The sequence below is a fragment of the Aulostomus chinensis genome, chromosome 5 (genome assembly GCF_037954235.1).
Source record: "Aulostomus chinensis isolate RoL2024-O1b breed Wild chromosome 5, RoL_Achi_v1.0, whole genome shotgun sequence".
Classification (NCBI taxonomy): domain Eukaryota; kingdom Metazoa; phylum Chordata; class Actinopteri; order Syngnathiformes; family Aulostomidae; genus Aulostomus; species Aulostomus chinensis.
Genome location: NC_141324.1, coordinates 23,770,129 through 23,792,372, shown reverse-complemented (window position 1 = coordinate 23,792,372; position 22,244 = coordinate 23,770,129). Strand labels below are relative to the sequence as shown.

At 42.2% G+C, this 22,244-nt stretch overlaps 4 protein-coding genes across 6 annotated transcripts; 2 read left to right on the top strand and 2 right to left on the bottom strand.

The window, feature by feature from the left end:
- Positions 1-4,744: 4,744 nt before the first annotated feature.
- c1ql3b (complement component 1, q subcomponent-like 3b) lies at positions 4,745-7,561 on the top strand. Its single transcript, XM_086204031.1, has 2 exons — positions 4,745-5,773; positions 6,072-7,561. Exons 1-2 carry the CDS (start codon positions 5,162-5,164, stop codon positions 6,249-6,251), a joined length of 792 nt encoding a protein of 263 aa, XP_086060157.1. The 5' UTR covers positions 4,745-5,161; the 3' UTR covers positions 6,252-7,561.
- pter (phosphotriesterase related) lies at positions 7,312-11,333 on the bottom strand. Of its 3 annotated transcripts, none has more exons than XM_086204029.1 (5): positions 10,997-11,321; positions 10,427-10,883; positions 9,441-9,706; positions 8,740-8,880; positions 7,312-7,818 (listed from the first exon to the last, which is right to left on the bottom strand). In XM_086204029.1, exons 2-5 carry the CDS (start codon positions 10,856-10,858, stop codon positions 7,608-7,610), a joined length of 1,050 nt encoding a protein of 349 aa, XP_086060155.1. In that variant the 5' UTR covers positions 10,859-10,883; positions 10,997-11,321; the 3' UTR covers positions 7,312-7,607. The 3 variants fall into 3 exon arrangements, with proteins under 3 accessions (XP_086060155.1, XP_086060156.1, XP_086060154.1); XM_086204030.1 differs by having other exon boundaries at positions 7,313-7,818; positions 11,248-11,333; XM_086204028.1 differs by having other exon boundaries at positions 7,315-7,818; positions 10,975-11,321.
- A 4,208-nt stretch (positions 11,334-15,541) lies between these two features.
- LOC147261809 (uncharacterized) lies at positions 15,542-16,616 on the top strand. The gene is made up of 5 exons (XM_086205021.1): positions 15,542-15,660; positions 15,758-15,830; positions 15,916-16,032; positions 16,131-16,209; positions 16,323-16,616. Exons 1-5 carry the CDS (start codon positions 15,554-15,556, stop codon positions 16,406-16,408), a joined length of 462 nt encoding a protein of 153 aa, XP_086061147.1. The 5' UTR covers positions 15,542-15,553; the 3' UTR covers positions 16,409-16,616.
- Positions 16,617-20,453: 3,837 nt separating this feature from the next.
- LOC147261808 (uncharacterized) lies at positions 20,454-21,685 on the bottom strand. The gene is made up of 5 exons (XM_086205020.1): positions 21,534-21,685; positions 21,244-21,340; positions 20,989-21,108; positions 20,830-20,908; positions 20,454-20,605 (listed from the first exon to the last, which is right to left on the bottom strand). Exons 1-5 carry the CDS (start codon positions 21,635-21,637, stop codon positions 20,517-20,519), a joined length of 489 nt encoding a protein of 162 aa, XP_086061146.1. The 5' UTR covers positions 21,638-21,685; the 3' UTR covers positions 20,454-20,516.
- Between the last annotated feature and the right edge of the window lie 559 nt (positions 21,686-22,244).

Here is a 22,244-nt window from a genome sequence, read left to right as displayed (position 1 = left end):
AACAACAAACAGCTTATTAGCAGGACCACTTCACCAACTGATGGCTGATTGGGAGACTTTTTTCGATTCCTTGCACACGCCAGCTATTTATTAGGCTCTGACCTCATCTCAACATTTTAAACTGTTTCCACCACCCCCTGCAGACTTCCATCCACAGCCGATATACATGCAGAGATTCTCAATAAAAATCTGCAAATTTTTAATTCAGGAGCATCTTTTTTCCCTTTCAAATTTTGAAGTATGCGTAAAGTAGACATTCAGAAAACACCAAGCACCGACGGAAGAACTCGGATCGAGTTAACACGGGCCAAAAGGAGCAGCAGCACAATGAGTCAAAAATGTGCACTCAGATCACAAATCTTTCCGCTTCCGATTCTTCACCTGCCAGGCAGAAAGAAATAAAGAAATCAGGCAACACAATTACCAAAAGCTGCAGCTCTTCAGTTTAACTTCCAGCCTGGACACTGGTGCTTGCTTCTCCATCTCTGTACAGGACCAGCTTTGAGTGGGTGGTGTGGTAACGCAATCTGTTACACCCCCTGCTGGGCTGAACTGCGGAGCCCTGCCTTTTCACTGGCCTGTCTGTGCAAAGAAAACAGGATGAGAGAGGGGGAAAAAAAAACCAGTCAAATTCTAAAAGAGCAGAATGTGTGAGAAGTAGTGCAGGACGTGTATCTTCTAATCACATGGTCGCCCGCTGCAATATGGTCTTCTATCAGTGGATGAACACGAGTGCCAGTGATCGCTTTATATCTGTATACAAAACATCAGTTATGTAAAATAACACCCACGCAGAGCTGGTCACACAAACACAACAATACAAACACACACACTCATACATAACATACTCATTTCCCTCCATACATTGGGCCATTATTGATATGTTTTATTTTATTTCCCCTTGATTAATTCAAATTCTCTACCGACACAATGAGAGCTTTTACGTAACCTCAAGTCTAACCTAAACACACACGATGTGTCCGATAAAACATCCAGTACAAGGAGTACGTATTTACTCTGTGGAAGCCTACACTTTTTTGAGATCATGAGAGAAGTATTGCATTATTCCGAGGAAACTGAGATTTTTTTTTTTTTTTTTTTTTTGCTCGTATCAAGACAAAAAAAGCACAGTTATCTCAAGACAGTTGGATAATGAACTCATCTCATTGGAACTCCGTGTAAAATGTAGCTGATACTACAGCCCTCCTCCGTTTTGGTAGAATATCTTCTTTTATTTTCCGTTTGATTTTAAAAAGCGTGGTCTGGTGTGATTTTGCTCTAATTGATACATCTAACCAGGTTTGAAATGATGTTGATTATCATGGGCACATTCATTCACTCACTCACTCATTCATTCATTCCAGGTTTAAGAAAGGAATAAACCAAGGACACTGCCAACCCCTCTTCTATGTAACTCAAATTTCCCTTTCTCCTACCCTTTGTGTTGAAGGTTTTTTTTTTTTTTTTTAAATCGCCGATCACAGTCACCTTCTGTTCTCTTACACCTCCAACACCTACTGTCATCAGTTGTATGTCACCAGGGTATAATAAACTCTAGGAATAACCTCATATAACACACCTTCCCTCTACGCCTCTCCAACCATATTTAAGAGAAAGAAATTAGCTTCCTCCCAGGTATTTTCTGGCTTCAGATCTCCACACTTTTGAATTCCATCACGCTGCTAATGAGAGGTGGACTCTTCAGACTCACTCTTTGACGAACTTGTCAAATTCCTGACTGTCAAACGCACAATTGAGGCCTGCCTAACCAACCACGTCAGGTTTTATAAACGTCATACATATTTCATGCGGCATCACACTTATCTGACAAAGGACTGAAATCACGCCTCGAATTCCATTCGACAATTGGAAAACGCGTCCGGCTTTGTGGTCAGATTGGCTGCATGTTTTATTCATGTCCTCTGAACATCTGCTTGTCCAGATGTCAAAAATCATCAGGCTCCCACTGGGACTCCTGCTTGACTGGCTGTAAATGAACTCAAAACTCAAAACAACCTGTCAGGACTCTCCTCCGCCAGAGGAATCTTTAGTGGAGGTGAGTTGAGTGACTAAAAATCTTGTGCGTGGGGTGAAAGTCTGCAATGTGAGGTCAGTTTTAAAAAAAGATATTAAGAATGTGATTCACTATGAAACATTTCTAATACAAGTTGTGTCTCCTTCCCACAGATTTTTGGTGGATTTTGACACTGCTGTTCACTCCTGCTCTTGGTTGACAAGTCTCCCTGAGTCACTTGAGCTTTGTGCCAACTGGAGGGAAAGAGCCTGACCACTAACAAGTGCTCACTGACTCATAGCCACCGAAGTATGTCTCGCTGTGTGTGTGTGTGCGTGCACCTGTGTGTGTGCGTGCGCATGTGTGTGCGCGCTGCGCGCGTCTTGATATACTATGCTATTTCTCACTTTGCACCCTTCCCACAGAAAATGTGTTCTTTTATGTGTGTTTTAGCTCGCATGCCGTGCCCTTCCGAACAATAATGTCAGGGATACATGAATAAGAAAAAAAAAATCCTTCACTTCATTTAGGAGATCTTGTACCCCCCCCCCCCGCCTCCTTTAACATACTTCAGACCAGAAGAAGGACGAAAACACAAATACAGCAGCCCCCATGCGAAAGGATTTTTTTTCATGGGGGAGTCATTGTCTCATAAGAGGCAGACGGAGAAAAAAGGTTTTCAAGGTCTTTTTCTTTCTGCTGATTTCATCTCCTTTACTGCTTTGAAATCTTACGCAACTACAACCGTTGCAACATAACGTCCTCTGGCCAATTTAGATCAAATTCATTGAGTCTGAAAGAAAGGATCAGTGGAGATTTTTGCTTTCTCCGCGAAAGAATACCTTGAAATTTCTTACATTCGTAATACTGACCACTTGACACGATGACAAGATATGACGAACCCTTCACACTGCATTTAACATATTTTGTGCAGGAGAAAACAAGCGCTGTTATGTGTCTATGAAAAAAATGATAAAAGGCTTATTGTGGGAGGCTGCGAAGTTAAGATGTATTTAACAATTGACAAATTTAGCTCCGCTGTCCTCTCAACGCGTGGCGAATCTGTACTTGAATGGAGGTACACTTATATTCCCTTTTCCTGTGTTTTTTTTCCCCTCACAAACTGAACGTGCGATTGTGTTTTTATTCTATGTTCCATTACACCACCTTTTTAAAAGAGACCTAAGTTGCGTCAGCACTTCTGAATGCCGCAACTTGAAATCCTGTCAAGACGACAAACACGTATCCAACATCTCATTCAGACCGCAGTCGAATCGGATTTTTACTTCAAATCAGATCTTTTCCTCTCCGCCCTGTTTTTTTGCGAGTGATGTGATCAGATTTGCTGTGTGGAGCCACTGCCAGCCTGTCCACCAGACACAAACTGAACGCAGCCAATATCATTGTGAGTGATACAAAAGACAATTTGAAATCCAATTTGAGTGCACGGAACAGGGCTGCCCAAACTGGGGCCTTCACATTCATTTTGGCTCACTAAACGTAAGAAATGAATACAAGCGTGATGATAAAATCTTAACTATTTCTGTGAGGTAAAAAGAAATGGTCTTTAAATGTGTAGGATCACGAATAATTACATTTTTTTTCATCAAATGATCAGCCAGTGGAGTGACTGTGTACAGGATGTCAGTTTGGCACAAAAAAAAAAATGGGGCGACGTTGGCACACACAGAAAAAAGCTTCGTAACAACACGAGTTCACCCTCAGGCTGCAAGTCGCTGTTAAGTCCGAGTTTTGCCCCACTAGGGGGAAAGAATTGGGTACCCCTGGCCTAGACAGAGACGCATCCGTAGAAATCTGATGGGAATCACGTGTCAAACCGCCTCTAAATATGACTTGGATCAGATTTGCAAATATACATAATATCGCACCACCCATGTCTAATACGAATCTGGATGCACCTAAGATGGCAGTCTGAATAAGGACAAAGCTTCTCTCCTACCGAGCAAACGGGACCATTCGGGACCAGTTTTCACATCCTGGTCATCCATCTCTCTGGGCGGTGAGGTGTGTCACTGAGTGACAGTCTCTGCATTCATGAGCACATCATCATTTGGCCTCCTCTCTGAGAATTAGCCTTTCATCACTCACACTTTGGGAAAAATACATGGGGCCAAACACAAACCTCAGAAATCAATGGTAGGATCACTTCCAGGAAAGTTACATAGTTTGTATGTGGACTATCACACATTCAAAAAGACTTTTCAACTCAGCATCTCTTTTAATACAGAGCCGTTAATGGTGAATTCCAATTCATTAAGTGATGTCACCTTATTTCCCCTCTAAATGGCCCAGTATTCAGTCATTTCATCGCTACATTTGTGTGAAGTCATCCCTCACTGCCAGCTCCTTGTGACTCCCTCCTTCTTCTCACTTGCTCTATAGATTTTCTTCAGATGATAAATTGGACTCAGGGAGCCACTGAGGTGTGACCAGGTGCCAAAGGACTATAGCTTTTTGTCTCTAATGCTCCTAATTAGGCTTAAGACCTTTAGGGCTGGTTGAGTAAGTGTTAGCAGCATGTTAGAGCGGTCAGGAGTGCTGAGACGAATAAGAATCAATACAACACTTACATACTCCGTTAAAACCCCGTTGAAATAATCCAATAACTTCACATAATCCCTGCAATAAAGGCATTGAGATGTGAAAATAGCGGCACCGTATTATTATTCTGTAAAGCGTCAATGATGCGTCTCCCAGTTGTTTTTCCACTCTGTCTTTTGATTGAAGAAATGCAGGGATTCTGTCCCATCCATCACCTCCACCCCTCCCCTCACTCTCCAAACACTGAGGCGGGTAACATTTAATTTCTAGCCCATTCTCTCACCGCGGTGGGCAGAAACTTGAGCCACAGAACGACCTAACGCATGTTGTGTAGATTTCCATCTCCTTTGTTGCTTTTATTGCGGTAGGAAAGCAGAGATGCACCAGTTGGACCGATGCTGCCGCGCGTAAAGTTGAGTTGTGGATGGTTACTTTTTCGCATAAACATTTAAGGGACAATTTTATCTCCAAAAGTTGCAGCGTCTCCAAGGATCCGGTCAAATTCTTCCCCAGAAGGAGGTATCGCTCACAAGCAGGCTGGAAGACCATCCACCTCGGAGAACACAGCGAGTCCGCAGAGCGCAGATGATCGCAACTGGTGTTTGTGGTGTCGCGCTGGTGCTGGTGTTGGTGGTTCTGATCCCGGTAGTGGTGAACTCCGCCGGAACCCCCGCCCGCTATGAGATGCTCGGATCCTGTCAAATGGTGTGCGACTCCCACGGGACGGCGACCACCGCCACGGCGAAGGCGACCAATCCAATGAAAGACAACCGCCTGGTTCAGTCGCTGCCGACCTTCATCCAGGGTCCTCAAGGAGAGCCGGGACGCGTGGGGAGGATGGGTCCGAGGGGTCCGGCTGGTGAACCTGGACCACCTGGACCCGCTGGTCCACCGGGGGACAGAGGTTCACCAGGCCCCCCGGGGCCACCCGGAGCTAATGGACCCACCGGTGCCATCAGCGCAGCCACCTACAACACGGTCCCAAAGATCGCCTTTTACGCAGGACTGAAAAAGCAACACGAGGGATATGAAGTACTGAAATTCGACGACGTGGTCACAAACCTTGGGAACCACTATGACCCCGCAACGGGAAAATTCACCTGCTCGATCCCAGGGATTTACTTCTTTGTGTACCACGTGTTGATGCGAGGCGGAGATGGAACTAGCATGTGGGCCGACCTCTGCAAAAACAACCAGGTAGGAACCTTGACCTTTACATTTGTTGCGGAGCTTCTTTGAAATATTTAGATTCTCAGCATCGTGAAAGATCATTGGTTAAGTTGACTTTCTGACTTGTCTTTTACGCACAACTTCAAGACCTTTCATTTATATAAATATATATTTCTAACAATAACAATAACAATGACAATAATGACGTGCTTTCAGTTGCTCTGAGGGTTAAAATGGAGCCAGAAGACAGGAGCTGTCCGGGGTTCTGATACCAGCAGCAGCAGAACAACTTTTCATCGCCACACATGTCAACTTTTTCTTCCAGGTGAGAGCCAGCGCCATTGCTCAGGACGCAGACCAGAACTACGACTACGCCAGCAACAGTGTGGTGCTGCATCTGGAGCCCGGAGATGAGATTTACATCAAGCTGGACGGCGGGAAGGCGCACGGAGGCAACAACAACAAGTACAGCACCTTCTCCGGCTTCATGCTGTACGCTGACTAAGAGATCTGCTCCACATTTCCACTTGCTTCACTGCACATGCTGAGTTCAATGTCAGTTGGATTAGTCGGGACAGTGTGCCACCATTTCCATGTAGTGCAAAAAAACAAAACAAAAAGATGCTGAGGAAGTCACACAGGAAAAGAAAAGTAGCCTATTGTACAGTGTAATTACAGAATAAGATGTGAATTTTAATTTGTACCACTGATTGTAACTGTCAGTTTGATTGGTGTCGCTATTGTGTGTTGAATGAACTGTTTAGCAATACTGATATGCCAAACATACTGTAGCTGCTGTGCTAATATACTGAGTGAGTGTGCATTCATTGTATTGATAAAATCACATCCACGAGACGTGCTTTGTTTTTCATAACGACCGTCGCGACGCTTGATTATAAAAGAAGTATAAAGACAGTAAAATGAAACACACCATTAAAGATTGAAACTTTTTGTCTGTCAACGTGACAGCCGGTCGAGGCATCACGGCGGTCCGGTCTGGACAGTCCCCTGACAGCAACGTGTCCTTGAACCTGTCGGCCTTCATTGATCCGCCTGCTGTTTGTTAAGTCTGCTAGATATGAACCTCGTATATAATATATGGCTTTACTCTCTAATCCTCTGACAAGATTAATCAAAAGTTACACAGTTGTTCACCGTGCACAGTCAGCTGTGGCCATCGTGCCATTGATCATGGCGTGAAGTCACCCTGTGAAGCCACCTGTTCCCAGATGAGAGGAGAACGTGTCCTTCATCTGGGCCCCGCCGGCTCGCCAGCCTCCCATTGACGCCCCAACACCCGCTGAGGGGCTACTCATCTAACACTGTGTGTGAAGAGCAGAGCGGCATACTGATTACCAAGTATTTGACGTTTAAGTAAGCAGAATTTTTACAAACTGAAAAACGAAAGAAAGCAGCGACTCTGTTGACTTGACAATGAAACAATTAGAACCCTCCTGACGACGAAACGCAGGAGCAGTTCTGTGGTTGAAGTGTGAGCAAAACAAGGCTGCTAATGAGAGCCACTCTGACACTGCAAGGCTCTTTCATATTAGTTACTTACTAAGTAAATAATACATCATCACAAATACACAATCACAGTTTAATGTGGGTCTCTGAAAGTTTTTGGTTTGGCCAAACCACAGCCTATAATCATTTTCTACTTCAAAGTTTTTGCTTTGCTACAATTTTTTACATTCAAGCTCTGGAAGCTCAGTGATTAATGGGGTGAAAAAAATCACTTTAACAGATCAATTTAAAAAGTGCAAGAATCTCAAAGTATTCCTTGTTTAATGTGTTGTTTTCGTAGTGTGGAGATAAAAGTCTGGCATCACCAAAACCTGCCTCGGCTCTCTTTTCTCCCTCACTTGAAGGTCAGCCATCGTTTGGGGTTGTCGATGAGGATCTTATCCACCTGCTGCTGCGACATGCCCCTCATCAGCATCTTCGGCACAATGTTCCTCAGGATGTGAGAGAAGCCGTGGCCACCGTACTTAGTTAGACGGTTCTTGGTGTGGATGTCATGCGCGACCAATAGCTTGTCCTCGTAGCCCTCTTTAGCCAGCAACGCCAAGCTGAACACAAATAAGGAAACGTGTGAGACGTGAAGGGCCTGCAAATATAGCACGACTGACAGGTTTAGACATTGTGACGCCTCCTGATGTTAAACTCGTGTCCTTTGTGACACACACACACACACACACACACACACACACACACACACAAACTTCAGCATGTGTGGTGGGAAACTGGTGTCTCAGTTTGTGTGAGAAAACTGCAGGGCATCTCTCCTCAGTGAGTAAAACACAAATGGAGAATGGAACTCAAAAACTAGAGGGCACTCGGAGCTCAAGCCTCCACCAAGGTGATGAGAAGGTGCTTGCACCCCTGCTGACACTGGAGTGGGTGCTGGTTCCACAGAGCAAGAGGGAGGTGAGACTGATATTTGGAGTTTGTGTGAAAGCAGTGCCACTATCACGTCCTGCATCCAGTAAGTGGACGTTGCTGAGCATCACCTGAGTGTAATTTCTACAAAAACCAAATGAATTTTCATCAGGTTTGTGACCACTAAATGGCGCCATGACGATACAACTCGTAAATGTCTTCAGACTCTCATCAAACGTGAAGTTTGGAAAAGACCCCAAGTCCAGTTATGGCAGCTGTGTGTTCCGTGGGAATTATCCTCATCGGACACCTCGGCACGAGACAAAAACATGCAGCGTCCTCTGTGACTAATCTGCCTCAGACTTTGACGGATTCTTCCTTCGCCCATAGCGCGTCCTTCAGTCAGATTTGGTGAAAATCTGCCTTATAGTTTTTGTACAATTCCATTGACAGAAAAACGCTGCTAAAAGCAAGAACACCTTGACAGGTAATAACGTTGTTACGACGTTGAAGCCCCTGAATAAAATCCAAGTTTTATCTCTGATCTCACTTCCATGTGAACACAGGGGTGTGTTTATACCTGGCACATGGACTCAAAAAAACCCACTCACGCCTTGACCCGCTGGCTGTCGCTGGGCATGTCCACCACCAGGTTGTAGGGGTAATTCAGCATCTCCATCCCAAACAGATCATATTCCAGGAAACTTCCCAGCTCAGCAAACTCCAGCAGCTCAGCGTCATCAAATATAGTCCTGCAGGACAAAGGCAGGGTCGATATGTGTAGGATTTTTAGAAGTTCATATTCCATCTTTTTAATATTGATCTCATGTGGTTAAAGGGAACCCACTATCTAAGGACTACAGAGTAGCTTGATGATTCATAGTTCATGTTGCACCAGCACTTTTATGCAGCCCCTCAGTTCATCCTCTGTCTGACACAAGCTGTTGAAGCTCCTGTTTCTTAAAGACCCCCATCAATGAACACGCTTTCTTCTGATTGGATAACTTTGATACTTAAGGTCAGATGTGGTGCTTGACCTCTTGAATTTGCTTCTCAACCAAAAACAAAAAATCGTTTTGATGGAATAAACTCCAAAAACTAAACAAAGAGTTGAAAGGTGTCTGAGGCAGGTAGATGGATTCCCTGGGCGTCCCAGGGATGAGAATGACAATTACTCATACAGATAAATGATCAACAGATGAGGAAAGGCGCACAAGTTCCTCTTTAATACATTCCCCAGATGAGCAATGGCAGCTACCAGGCAGTTAAGACCTACAATTAAATCTGACCTCAACATTCCTGCACTCCTAACCTGTCAAGGTGAGACATGACGGTTTTGCTGATATCACCGCCAGCCTCCTGGAGAATGTGGACGACTTCGGCCGGAGCGGCTGGATTCCTGCCAGGATGGATGATAACCGGGCAGCCGAGCTGGGTCTGAGCATGAGCTGTGGCCCTCAGCACCTTCTTCTCGCTCTCTGTGATTGGCCAACTCGTGCCGATCTCTCCAATCACACCGCAGCAAATGTCTGTGCCGTCAGCGCCATGAAGCACCTCACTGACGATGATGTCGGTGAGCTGAATGGCAGGAAATGAGAAGTTAGTCAAAACAGGGCACCATCCCTCTACTGCAACCTTACTCTTGCCCTAATTTGGGTCAAATTGGTACTTTAAAGAAACAGTGTGGGATCTAGTGACATCTAGTGGTCGGTTCGCGATTGAAGCCCTCAACTTCATTGTGATTTTATTGCACTCAACACATCAAAACAAGGCCGTAATAATGACAATGTTTTGTCACATCCGCCTGCAAAATGACAAGCAGACAGACATTAAAATGCTTGTTTTCTGAGTGGAGTTTGGTTCACGAATACAGTTTTAACCTTATCTAAAGCTTGTTACTTAGCCAACTCCTAGCCTGTTAGCTTGTTTTTGCTAGCACACTGAGGAGGAGGAGGATCACTCAGGTTTAGGTAGAATTAACTTCTAGTGTATTTACCTACTACCAGACTCCAGGCAGCAACATGTGGAAACAAGGCTTGAATCTCTCCATCAGCCTTCATGTTTTCGGGGTGATCGTGAAAGATCTAAATTGATATGTCGTCATGAATATCATTTTTCGTTACCTGTCTGCCCTGAGATTCCTCCAAATTCTACACACCGTTACTTTAAAATGATAATTCTGATATTTCTGTCTCATCCACCTTAGACAGACTCGACGCATGTGAACCACAGCATACGATGATGCAATGGGTGCGAGTGTGATTTTGGTGCAACAGCTACACCCAGCCTGGGACTCACCTTCTCCACGGTCATTTTCTTGGTGGCCTCAGTGTGGGTGCAGTCTACGTAGTACCCTGCTCCTGCAATGATGTGGACGCCGGTGTCCTTGGCTAGCTGCCTGAGGGTGGGCAAGTCCCTGTCGATGCCTGTGGTGGTGTTCTCCACTATCGTACCCCCGCCGGCCTTCCTGTAGGCCAGCAGCTCGTCCCGCACGGCACTGGTCTCCTGCTGCAGCAGCAGGTTCTCATGGCAGCTGTAGGGGTTCTGTCTGAGCCAGTACATGTGCTGCATCTGGAAAGGTTTCTCGGCCACCTCCTCATCACCTGGAGGAGGGGGGAAGTAGCAGCACTCGAAACTCATCGTCAGGTGCTCGTGGGTCATGGTGCGGCCCAGCTGGTCCGGGTCCACCAGACCCAGAACGGTCTGAACCTTCCCGCTCAGCTTTGACATGCTGGATCCTCAGTGTGCCCCCGAACTGGAACAGTATCAAGTATTTGGTTAATAATTAGGACTGAAGAAACGTCACACGTGAGAAGAAAAGTGTCAAACCAGGTCATCTGCACAACCTTTGGACTTGCAGGTTCTCACCAGTACTCAATCTCTTGTCTGCACAATAGTTTAATGAAAATTATTTAACAAGTTACTTGCTATAACAGTAGGCTAAGAGTTATTATACTAGCAAAGCCTTAAGTTTCATGCAAAAGCAACATTCAACGCCATTAATTCCAACTAAAACAAAGTGCAGCAAACTCAGAGCAGCAACACGAGGAGGGCGACGACTGAAGTTTCACCGTCTCAATCTCTGAAACGGCTGTAAACTAAAATAAGATATCGCTGACTTTGTTTGCCTCCAGTAGCGATCCTCTTGCTCCACTCGCCCAACACTCCCACCCGCTAGCCAACTCCGAGATCAGCACAGTTAATGTTACGCAGGTTGCAAATCATCGCGAGAGATTACGAGAGTATCGGCGCAGGAAAATCCTACATTATTATTAATTCCTTAACAGTGTGACTCTTTTACAGTTTTGATTTCATTTTAATGACGTTTAGATGCCGTTTAGGGATATTTTGAAAAGTCAAACAAGTAACAAAGATATTTTCTATACAAACAACAGCCCATAGACTTAACTTTCATTGTTTTTGAATAGATAATATTTGAGAGTTCAAATTACCCTGTCTCTGACATTGACGAAAAGGAAAATGTTTTAGAGAGAATACCTTAAGTGTCATTGATCTTCTTTGCAATGTTACCAGAATCTATCAGCTTTTAACCTGTTTTCTAAGTGGCGCAGACATACAGTAAACTGCTGATAAACCCTTCGACACCAAGTACAAAAATATCTAGCAAGAGTATCTCGAGTAACTATACTTTTATTCCACAGTGGTTGTGATTTTTATTTTTATCCTTTACATTTTTAATGAAGGATCTGTTCATTCTACTTCACTAAATGTCCCTTGGATGTTTGTGTCGCAAATTGTTATTACTCCACTGAAATCAGCTATCAACGAGTAACTATGATCTGAAAAATATAGGGAAAAAATGTGGATTTTCAGATAAAACAAAAGTAGCTCAAAGTGTTTCTCTGTTTCCTGAAAACCATAGATGGGTTAACGAACGACTGTTAAATACAGTATAATATAAGCGATGAACTATCACTTTTGGCCATTTGATGAGAATATGAAAATGATGCATCGTTCGAGAGACAGATTGTGACACTTTTCATTCTCAGCAGATGGTCTCCACAGCAGCATTTGGTCTGGCGTTGCAGGACTGCCCTGTGAACAGTCACTGCTGCACTCACCAACCTCACAAATGGCTCAGTAAACTACCACCATCATAAACGAACTGGGCTGAGGCCATCCAACTTTGTAGATCATCCCCGTGTACATCAAACATATGGGATTCAGTTCAGTTTTTCGTGGTTAAGACTAAGATCTAGTTTGTGTTTACAGGGAGAAGGTGATGATTTTTTTGTTGTTGTTTGTTTTATTCACAACGGGGCTTCGTCATGCTTTCAGGAGCCTGAGGCAAAAGTAAACAGTGGGTCCACTCCAACGCTGACTCATTTTTGACTTCTCTGTAGAATCACTAGACCGTTTTCATACAGATGCAGAATCCTGCTGCAAAGCTTCTAAATGAAACTGTCATCCATGAGGTGCCTGATCTTAATTTGCATAAAATCAGACTCATTTTAAATCAGTCAAAATATTTCTGGTCAACTTCTGCAGCTCAAGCAGCACCTCTCTTAACACCTCACTGATCCTCTTAGTCACCGCCGCCTTGTGGTGGTCGGTTCCTGAGGTCTCCTGAGGTTGATGGCTGACTGTTTCTGCTTCCAGCTCAAGTACACTGCAAAGATGTGGCTCTTAAACTGTGACGAACTACAAACTCATCTTGCTTTTGTTGAATCGTGTTTGTTTTCATCTCCATTTAATTCATTATTCTCATATTGTGGCTCAGTGTAATTTGTCTTCTAATCTGAAAAGGTGGCGAGTAAACAGAACCCATTTATCTATCCCTCAAATCTATTGTGCTTGTAGAAATCTTAGCAAACGCGAAGGCAGAATACAAAATGAAGATAAAAGTTGATGTTGTCTCCCAATCACAAACACTTGTAAATTAAAACTGAATTCAAAACACACAAAAAAACACAATTTCCCCCTTGTACTGATAATAGGCCCAAGACAATTAATACATTCAACAAGAGGTGCAAACATTAAAAAAAGAAAGAATAAAGAATGCAACAAAGATGTAAAATCCATGCTAAATTATAAGGGATACACAAAGCTCTTATGTAAATGAATTGTTGTAGTGCTGTTACTCATACATACTGAATAACATCGCTCTGCGGGGCTCCTCATTAGTGGCAAAAGAAGAGTGTCACTCCCATTCAATTGTATGACGGCGTGTCTCAGACAGACGGGACCACTGGGAGATTCTTGGGTGGAAACAACGACTACCCCCCCATCATCTCCCTCCTGAGACACAGCTCAGCCATTAAATATCATGTGATTTTGCATGCTCACTGTATTTATTTCATTAACTGCCAGACCATTATTAAGGCATCTGCGACTAATAATTGCATCATTTAATTACAGATAAACTTGCGTCAGACACCGAATCCTTCGCTGGATTTATTGCTATCTGTTATGTGTTCTACTGACATTTCTGTGCTGCCAGATAATGCAGCACACTGACAAATAGGACTTGATGTCTGTGTCCCTACAAGAGGCCCTTCCGTGAGAGGAGGGATACTCTGGCGAAGGGTTGTAGTCTGGCGCCATCTGCAGACAGAAAACAGGGACATATTTTCATCTGGCCTGAGACATGATTTGTAAACTGACACGCACTTCATTATCACTGTAGGCTTCTTGAAACATTTGCATATTTCTTCTTTTGCCTGAGGGGAAACACGATTATGTTTCCATTCAGTTTAAATGGCATGAATGAAAATAAAAGGCTTCTGATGGGCGTTTTTTTGTTTATGGCCTCCAGTCTATTAATTGAATTTTCATGCTGGTAAGACGACCCAGAGCCCTACGGGTTGTGAATCCAGGTCAATCAATTATTAAGAACTTTAGCATGTAAGCAGAGTTTACAAAGATGAAACAAAGGCAGGAGACGTGATTGTCTGCTTGCAACGACATGTGATTAACAATGTGCTGTAGTTCAGTCGCGGCAGCCTCAGCTGTAAGTGCCCTTTGTTGTTCTTCTTGGGAGAAATATCTCAAGCACACTGATGATGAATACAACACAGAAACCTAAAAGGTCATTCATTTCTGCATGTTGATGTTAACACTTTATTCTTTCTGATATCTATGTTGATACTTTTATAGTTCTGAACTTTACCAGTGAGACAACGGGCTCAATCTGACGACGTGTCTGTCTACTCGTAGCAGGGCAATGCAGCATCTCGTCTTGTCTCATCTTGTCTTTTTAAAAAACAACAACATTTATTTAACAAACTACACGTAAGTACAACAGAAACACAAAATGAAAAGTGTTGTCACAGATGCGCATATTTTATACGCAATGACAAAAAATAATATATCTGTACAAGACAAATATTATATATAATTGTAATACAAAAAAAACAATTTCATTCATAAATAAAATTAGATATCTCATCTGTCCATCCATGTAAAATCATACTATTATTTAATTTCTTGTCTTATCTTATCTCAACTTATCTTATATGCCACATGGTCAAAATTCTAAATACAAAAACTGTGTATTTGATTTATTAGAACCATGAAAGAGCCTCCACTCTTCTGCAAAGTCTTTCCGCATGATTTAGGAATCTGGCTACAGGAATTTGGCCCCACTTATCCACAAGATAACCCGCTCTTCTAGAAATGACACTTCCATACCTATAGAGATAAGGAGGTCAGCTGTTGAGGGATAAAGTCTGGCCCACAGCCTGGACCTTCTGGGATGACACCAAACTCATTCACTTGGAGAACCGGAGCACTGTCACCTTGAAACAGTAGTATGAGTCGTCCTGTTGCACTATGATTGCTGACACAGATGCGTTCGAGCTTGTTTGTGTTCAAACTAAATTTGATAAGCTGTGATTGCACGTCATCCCAATTTCTAATTGATTCATGAATGTCAAAGTTAATTTATAAGAGCATTTAACACTAATTTTTCTCTGTCTTCCTCGATAAAAGTGTGTTAGTTTCAAGAAAATGTACCGTATCTTCTTCATGAAAATGTGGTTCCTTTTGTGAACAAATGTTCGTGCTTAAAACCGCAATGATTACGAGAGATTTGATTGATTATTATTTGGAGTTGTGATAGCATTGATGCAGGAGTTGTAAAAGTTTTATAAACTCAGAGGAATCACAAGACTGGGGATGCAAAGCTTAGAGACATGAACCAATTATCTACATGTGACAAAAGAGTTTTTACTATCTTCTGATTTACTAAAACCCCACTGGTGTTTTTCTTTGAATACTTCTGGGGAATTCAGGCTGTTGAATGCAGCCCTGCTGGGGTGAGAGATGCTGTGAAATGGCATGCAAATCACTTGTGCACGGGTCCACATGACAAGCCAGTGGTTGCTCCTTTCACGCAGCATTCTATATAAACGCTGAGCCCAGAAGCCTCCAGACAGCCCTGGAAAACTCGGATCAAGATTCATCATGGCTGTGAAGACTTTGATCGTGGCCTGTATGCTCGTACTTGGATTGTGTTTTATCACAAATAGTACGCCTGCTGAAACAACGCATGCCTTCTGCAGGATTGTCTGGTAACGTTTTGTTGTGTGTCAACATTGGTGGAAAAATATGTAAGTAAATACGACGATTACTCAGTAGATGGGGACTGAACAGAATCTTTTCCTTCAGGTTGGTCGGTGTGCCATGTGTTAAAGTAAACATGGCCATTGTGTCCCAGATCAAAGCAATGGGCTCCTACAAGGTAAGAGAGGACTCCTGCGGATTAATTTAGCTGTTTTGGAGTTAAGATCGATATAAGTGCATCTTTTTCTTTGCTTTCAACCCAGCTTGGCCCAGTGACTCCGGCTCACATTCAGGCCAACCACACTTCTGCAGTCGGTCAGGTCGAGAACGTCAACTTCACCATGACTCCCACAGCTATGAGCATGGGCTGCCACGTAGATGTGAGTCTCCTGTGTTTTTACGCAGCATTCACTTAAAAAATACTGAATTTAAAGATTTGAATCCAGCCTAAAATTCTCATGTTCCATCGGTTCCTCAGGGTTCCTCTGTGTCGGCGTTCTGGTCCAGCCTGTTAGATAACGGCACCAACTACTGCAATCTCCGTAACATCATAGTAGGTGTGTTTTCACACACCCTTTCTTCACATTAGTTGTGCCTTTACTTTGAAAGTTCTATCCTGATGAGTGGAAACATGTTTTTCCTTTAAAGCTCATTGTCCCGTTCCTTACAGGAAGTGGACTCTCTAAAGCTCCTGGATTCACTGAGTTCACCAACGAGTGGCTCTGCCTCGGAGTGGGACTCTCTGCCTGCAAATGATATGAAATATCTGTCATAACCCATTTGAAATTTTTAGCTTGTTATAAGCACAGAGGTGATACAATTCTGAATCAAATAAATACGTTTTAAATTGACAAGCAACTTTTTTCTAATTTCACCTTGTCGGTCTACTGTTATTTGTCTGCTTGCAAGGCATAATAATGTGTGGGATTGTAACGTGCTCCACTAGTAATAGACATGACTCAACACAGTCACATTTCTTGAATATTGAATATTTGAATATTTGTTCAAGTCCACTGAAAACATCGGATGATGATGGAGTCACCGTTGCCGTTTTTTGTATCGATCAGAAGTCTGATTTGAGTTCCTACAGGTATTTTGACCCTTCAGCTGTAAGCCAGCAGACAGGAAAAGTTACTGTTTGACTAAATGCTGGACTTTGAGGGCAAAACTATCATTGCTGCCAGACTTGAGTTACTCCGAGGTTGACATTTCAGAGTGAAACTTGACTTGTGCTGCGAATGGATCTCCAGATGAAAAAATATATCACATGCGTAAAGAAAAATGTGATCTGAGCCATTTTCAGAGTGAAGCTAAAGAGAAGTTGGCTACACTTTAGTTTCACTAGGAGTGGTACGATAATAATCTGGTTATGGTACAATTGTTAAAATTATACGGCATAAACCTTTTAACTTTTATAATTTTTTTTTGTTTGACAGAACATTGTTCATATTAAATTAAATAAATCAAAATTTTAATATATTCGGATTGTCTATTGAGTCAATCTCAAGAATGCTGTTCAAGGTTTCTTTCATTTTACTCGCACAAATATCTTTAGAAATGTACTCATATTTGTTTACAATTTTTATTTTGCCACCATGTGTATACACACGAAAAGATGTATGTGTATTTATTTTATTTTCAAGCTGTGGTTTTGTACTTGGGGTTAAAAGAATCATCCTTAGAATTGAAATAATCAAGGCTGTACATGCAAAATGATGCATAGCGTGAGATCACTCGCGTCACAATGTTCTCCAGCTCTAAACTAATTATTCATGCTCACTTTCCTGTGTTGGAAAGACCCTCTGAGTGAGTTGGCAACCTCAAAATTGTAAGAAATTCAATTAATTCTAAGTACATTCAGTTCTTTATGTATGTATGTTTGGATTCTTCATCTCTTGGTATAAAAAATAACTCTTTGATGAAAGATGTGTGTTGTAGAAATTGAACTTTGAGGTTAATACCGATTTCTATAAGTGATTCGACAGCAAAGTCAAATTCATTTTCACCCTCTGCAGCAGTCAAGCACCTCAGAAGTAGAACTACTTCCATCACTGCAATGTCAATGTCTCTCGCTGATCCTGCTTTCAACTGTGTAGCCGTTAAACGTCTCTTGTTAGACATCAAACCACTGCGTCCTTTGCTGTGACACAAAATTGCCGTTTACAACAACTTATTCAACGCCCTGCTGCTGTGTTGAGCAATGGAGTGCTGAAGTGTGGCTGCACAGAGGGAGGTGAGTCACCGTGACTGCAGGTTTTAATCGTTTCCAAAGCTGAACATGGACTGATCAAATACTCTTCTTTATCACCGCTCCTGCTTTCCTTTATTTTGTTTCACAATGTCATATGAATCCGTTAGGGCTGGGAGATGTAGTTACATATGAAAACCTCCACCGTATGATTCGCTAAAACTGATGTTGACGTTTTTCTGATGACTCATTTGTTCATTTAGATTAAACAGAAGTTGAGACATTTGGTAGAATGAGTGGCTCGAGTTTTGAATCATAGATGAGTCACACTGAGTCAAATCTGCGGCACTTTTCAATGAACAGGATATGATCACAAGAACACATTCATAATTTCGCACTTTTGTCTGGCATGAAAACTGATATACACTAATGCACACCCAGCTAATACAATCATAGCGCACACAACTCCTCCACCATCAAAACTCCACAGCATCAGAGCTGAGCATAACACAAAAGAAGGTTCTGTTGTCTTAATTTAGGAAAATAAATCCCCATAACACAGTTTTAGTTTACTAGTTACCCTTATCACCTAAGTAAAAGAACCAATGCAGCAGTAAGAAAATACTCCATTACAAATACTTATCCTGCATGAAACCCCCATTGAAGTACAAGTATGGGTAGCAAAATGGAGTATAATATCAAAGTGAATTACTTTACTGATGATTTATATGACACTGGACCTGAAGCATGTGTGTGACAGCAGCATGCTGGGGTAGTAGTAGCTGGAGGCGGAGCCAGTTTGGACTTCTTAATATACATTTCTATATGCAGGGACACCAGATCAATCTGACAGGTTGTGAGATGAGAAATGTCAATGAAAAAAAATACACAAATGTGTTTGTTATCTTTGATTTTGGACCGGATATGAAATCGTTTGAACATGTAACCACATGCGACCAGGAGAGCTGTTACAGGGAGATAAACATTTGACATGTGACCCTGGTTTGTGTTACACAAAAGGCTGGAAAACATTGATTTACTTTTCAAATGTATTCGCAAATATATCATAGGTTACAGTATTTGCATCTTGAATGCAACTAGTCACTAAAAATGTCGAGTATTAACTACAATACTACCGTCAGACAATTAGTGGCGCAGAACTTGAGCAAATAGAGTACAAAGATGCACTGAAGGTTTTTAGATACTTAGTTACTTTCCAACATGTTAATCAAGATGTGCATAAAATGCAAAATGCAGAAAATAAGTCATGTGATATCAACATGTGTGCTTTGAGAAACTTTCTTTTTGCCTGTTTTGGTTTTTTTTTAGTTCAACGTCATGTAGATGGACTTAAAACTGTTATATATTTTATGATTCTGTTGTCAAGGTCAAGGGTTTCGTATTTACTGGTGATTTTCTGGTCCTGACGTGGTTTAAGGAAAATAAAGAAAACTCTGGTTGTGTCATACGTTTTCCTTTGCTGTGACATTTACACAAATTCAGACATTCTGTCCTGCAGATAGAATGAGAGTAAAATGTCAAGCTTCCCGATCCTCTGATGTTCCACTTTAAGTCCAGAAAGCAGCGAGGAAGTCATCTGACTTATAAATGACCATTATGCATTCTGCCATTAGATCGAGTGAGTAATGATTAAAAGATTTTAAAGTTGTAAAACAAGATTAAAAGCCTGCGTGAATACAATTTGTGATGTGATGGTTTTTCCGTCCTTCCAAATGGCATTAAACAGAACTGGAAATTGAAGTTTTCTGAACTGTTTCTATATTGATGGATGTAAAAAAAAAAAAAAAAAAGGGGTCAGAAATACAAAAAATTGGTGGTAATCCTAATTTATATTAGCACAGAGGGAAATATTTACATGCTAGAAACCAGAAATGCAGGTGAGTGCAATAATGCAATCTGCAATGAAAAGAAATGTCTCCCATGTACTAACTGGAACTAATTTGAAGTCCCTAGGTCACATGACATGGAAGCTACTGAAAAAAACCAAACCCAACGCTGAATTTTGCATTGTATGACAAAGCAATGTAGCTAATAGTGTGTCTCTAGATTTTATGGTTTAATGGCTGTAATCTCTTGTGTGAGTGTTTCTGGTATAATTGATTATTGTGAATTACGGACTCGTGTGTGTGTGTGCGTGTGTGTGTATGTGTAATGGCCTGAGGTTGCTGCTGGTCTCCATTAAATGGTTCAGGTCTGTGTCTGAAGAGATGAATGTCTCTTGACAATGCAATGAAACAGTGATGCTGCAACCACAAGCCGCAAATAAGCAGCACAGCGTGACAGTTTTGGCTTCACCTCATTCACAGAAGAATCAACTTATCTAACTGACTCTGATCTCATTTGACTTAATATTAGACCATTTTATATATTAAATATATATATGATCATTCTTAACAGCTTTAAGCTTTAAAGGTACAATAAAGCGGTGTAAAAATGAGGTAATGTGGTATAAAAACATGTTGCAGGGATCGCAATGCAACACAATTGTAGCATCAGTCTCATTTACCGTCACAGCTCTGGTAATAAATGAATAAATACACATATGCAACTGGACAAAGTCAAATTGCAGTTTTTTTTTTTATTGGTATAGATAAAAGGATAATATCTTGCTGATTCAAGCGCAGCAAATCATAGCAGTTTGAACTTCAGAGCTTGTTAGTCTGTACAGGTGGCGAGTCCGTGGCCCAGGCAAGCCCACTCGTTGGTCACCTCCATGAAGCCTGGAGATGAGGCCAGTCCACTCGCTGGAATCAAAAGATGCACAAGCGTTATCAGATGATTCCATTTGAACGCAGAAGAATCAAATACACGCAGACAACTCTGAATTTTCTATCATAACAAGCTATACAACAAATTTAAGTCAGTTAAGATCATCATTTTGGTGTTAAAGGGTACAGTTATCATACATACTATAGCAGTATGCACGGAAATATAATACACATCTGCAAAAAACGTCTCCCGAGCTCACCTGACACCAGGTTGTAGAGGTTGCAGTAGTTGAGTCCATCATCAAGAAGGCTGGTAAATCCTAAAGACGTAGACTGAGCCTGATAAACATGGAAAGTATCTATTAGAATCTAGTAGCTATAATCAGCCTCCTTAAAAAAGAAGCTTCACTGCTACTCACGGTGACACGGCAGCCGCTGACCATGACGGTGGTGCTTAAGGTGAGGGTGATGTTCTCAGCCTGGAGGCTGTCTGCAGACGTGTGGTTGGCATGGATAGAAAGAGGAGTCGCTGACACAAGCTGGAAGGAAACAACACATTAGTTAGTAAATTCATCAAATGAACCCAAACATTCATGAAATATCTAATCTTTGAAACAAATCTAGCAAGTGTATGTGGAAAAGTCCATTACACAAAGAAAATTGTCTCTTCTCACCATATAATGACAGTCCGCACAGCCAAACTGTGGGTTGAAGGCTTGAATCTGTTGAGCTATTTGTGTACTGACTTCAGCACAAGGTATTGAAAAGAGCCTGGAAGCAGAATATGAGCACATTCAGCAAGATAAAAAGCAACACTTCACTGGAAAACATTTTGACTGTAAATCTGAAGCAAGCAGAATCAGGAGAAGAAAGAGAAGAAATTTACTTTCCACTGATGTTTTCAGTCCGTCTAGGATTCCTAGGTAACGAGGTCTTTCTGAGGTCTAATACAGGACAAGCTTACCAGAGCATTCTGCAGAAGGCATGGTAGGGTCCGGGGGCTGGGGCTGAGGCTAAAAAGCCAAACAGTCCAGCGATGAGAACGGAGGCCAGCAGCAGAGTCTTCATGATGGCAGTTTTCCTCCTGCTCCTCTTCTTCTTCTACTTCTATCACGGCTGAGGTCGACAGAAATGGATGAACGCCTGTTGTGAAGCGATTTATAAAGAATATCTGACCCCATCATGAGGTCTGGAAAAGTTGCTGAAAACTGATTGGATTAGGAGTGTGACTCTTGTGGTGATGGTCTGACGTGCTTGTCTTGTGCTGATTTCAAAGCAGGATGTTTCATTTAGTGTCCACATACTTTTGAGTTCTTGTTGATGTTATGACTTTATACACTGGTTACATATTCTGATATATGTTTAAAAAATGGAAGAAGAATTGTGGGTGGCATGATGGTGCAGTGGTCAGCACTTTTGCCTCACAGCAAGAAGGTTCTGGGTTCGAGCCCCGCCTCGAGCACAGGATTTCTCTGTGTGGAGTCTCCATGTTCTCCCTGTTCCTGTGTGGGTTCTCTCTGGTGCTCCAGCTTCCTCCCACAGTCCAAAGACATCAAGAGGGGACGAGGCTGATTGATACTCTAAATTGAAAACCGTAGGTGTGACTGTGAGTGTGAATGGTTGTCTGTCTCTATGTGTTGGCCCTGGGATGAACTGGTGACCTGTCCAGGGTGAA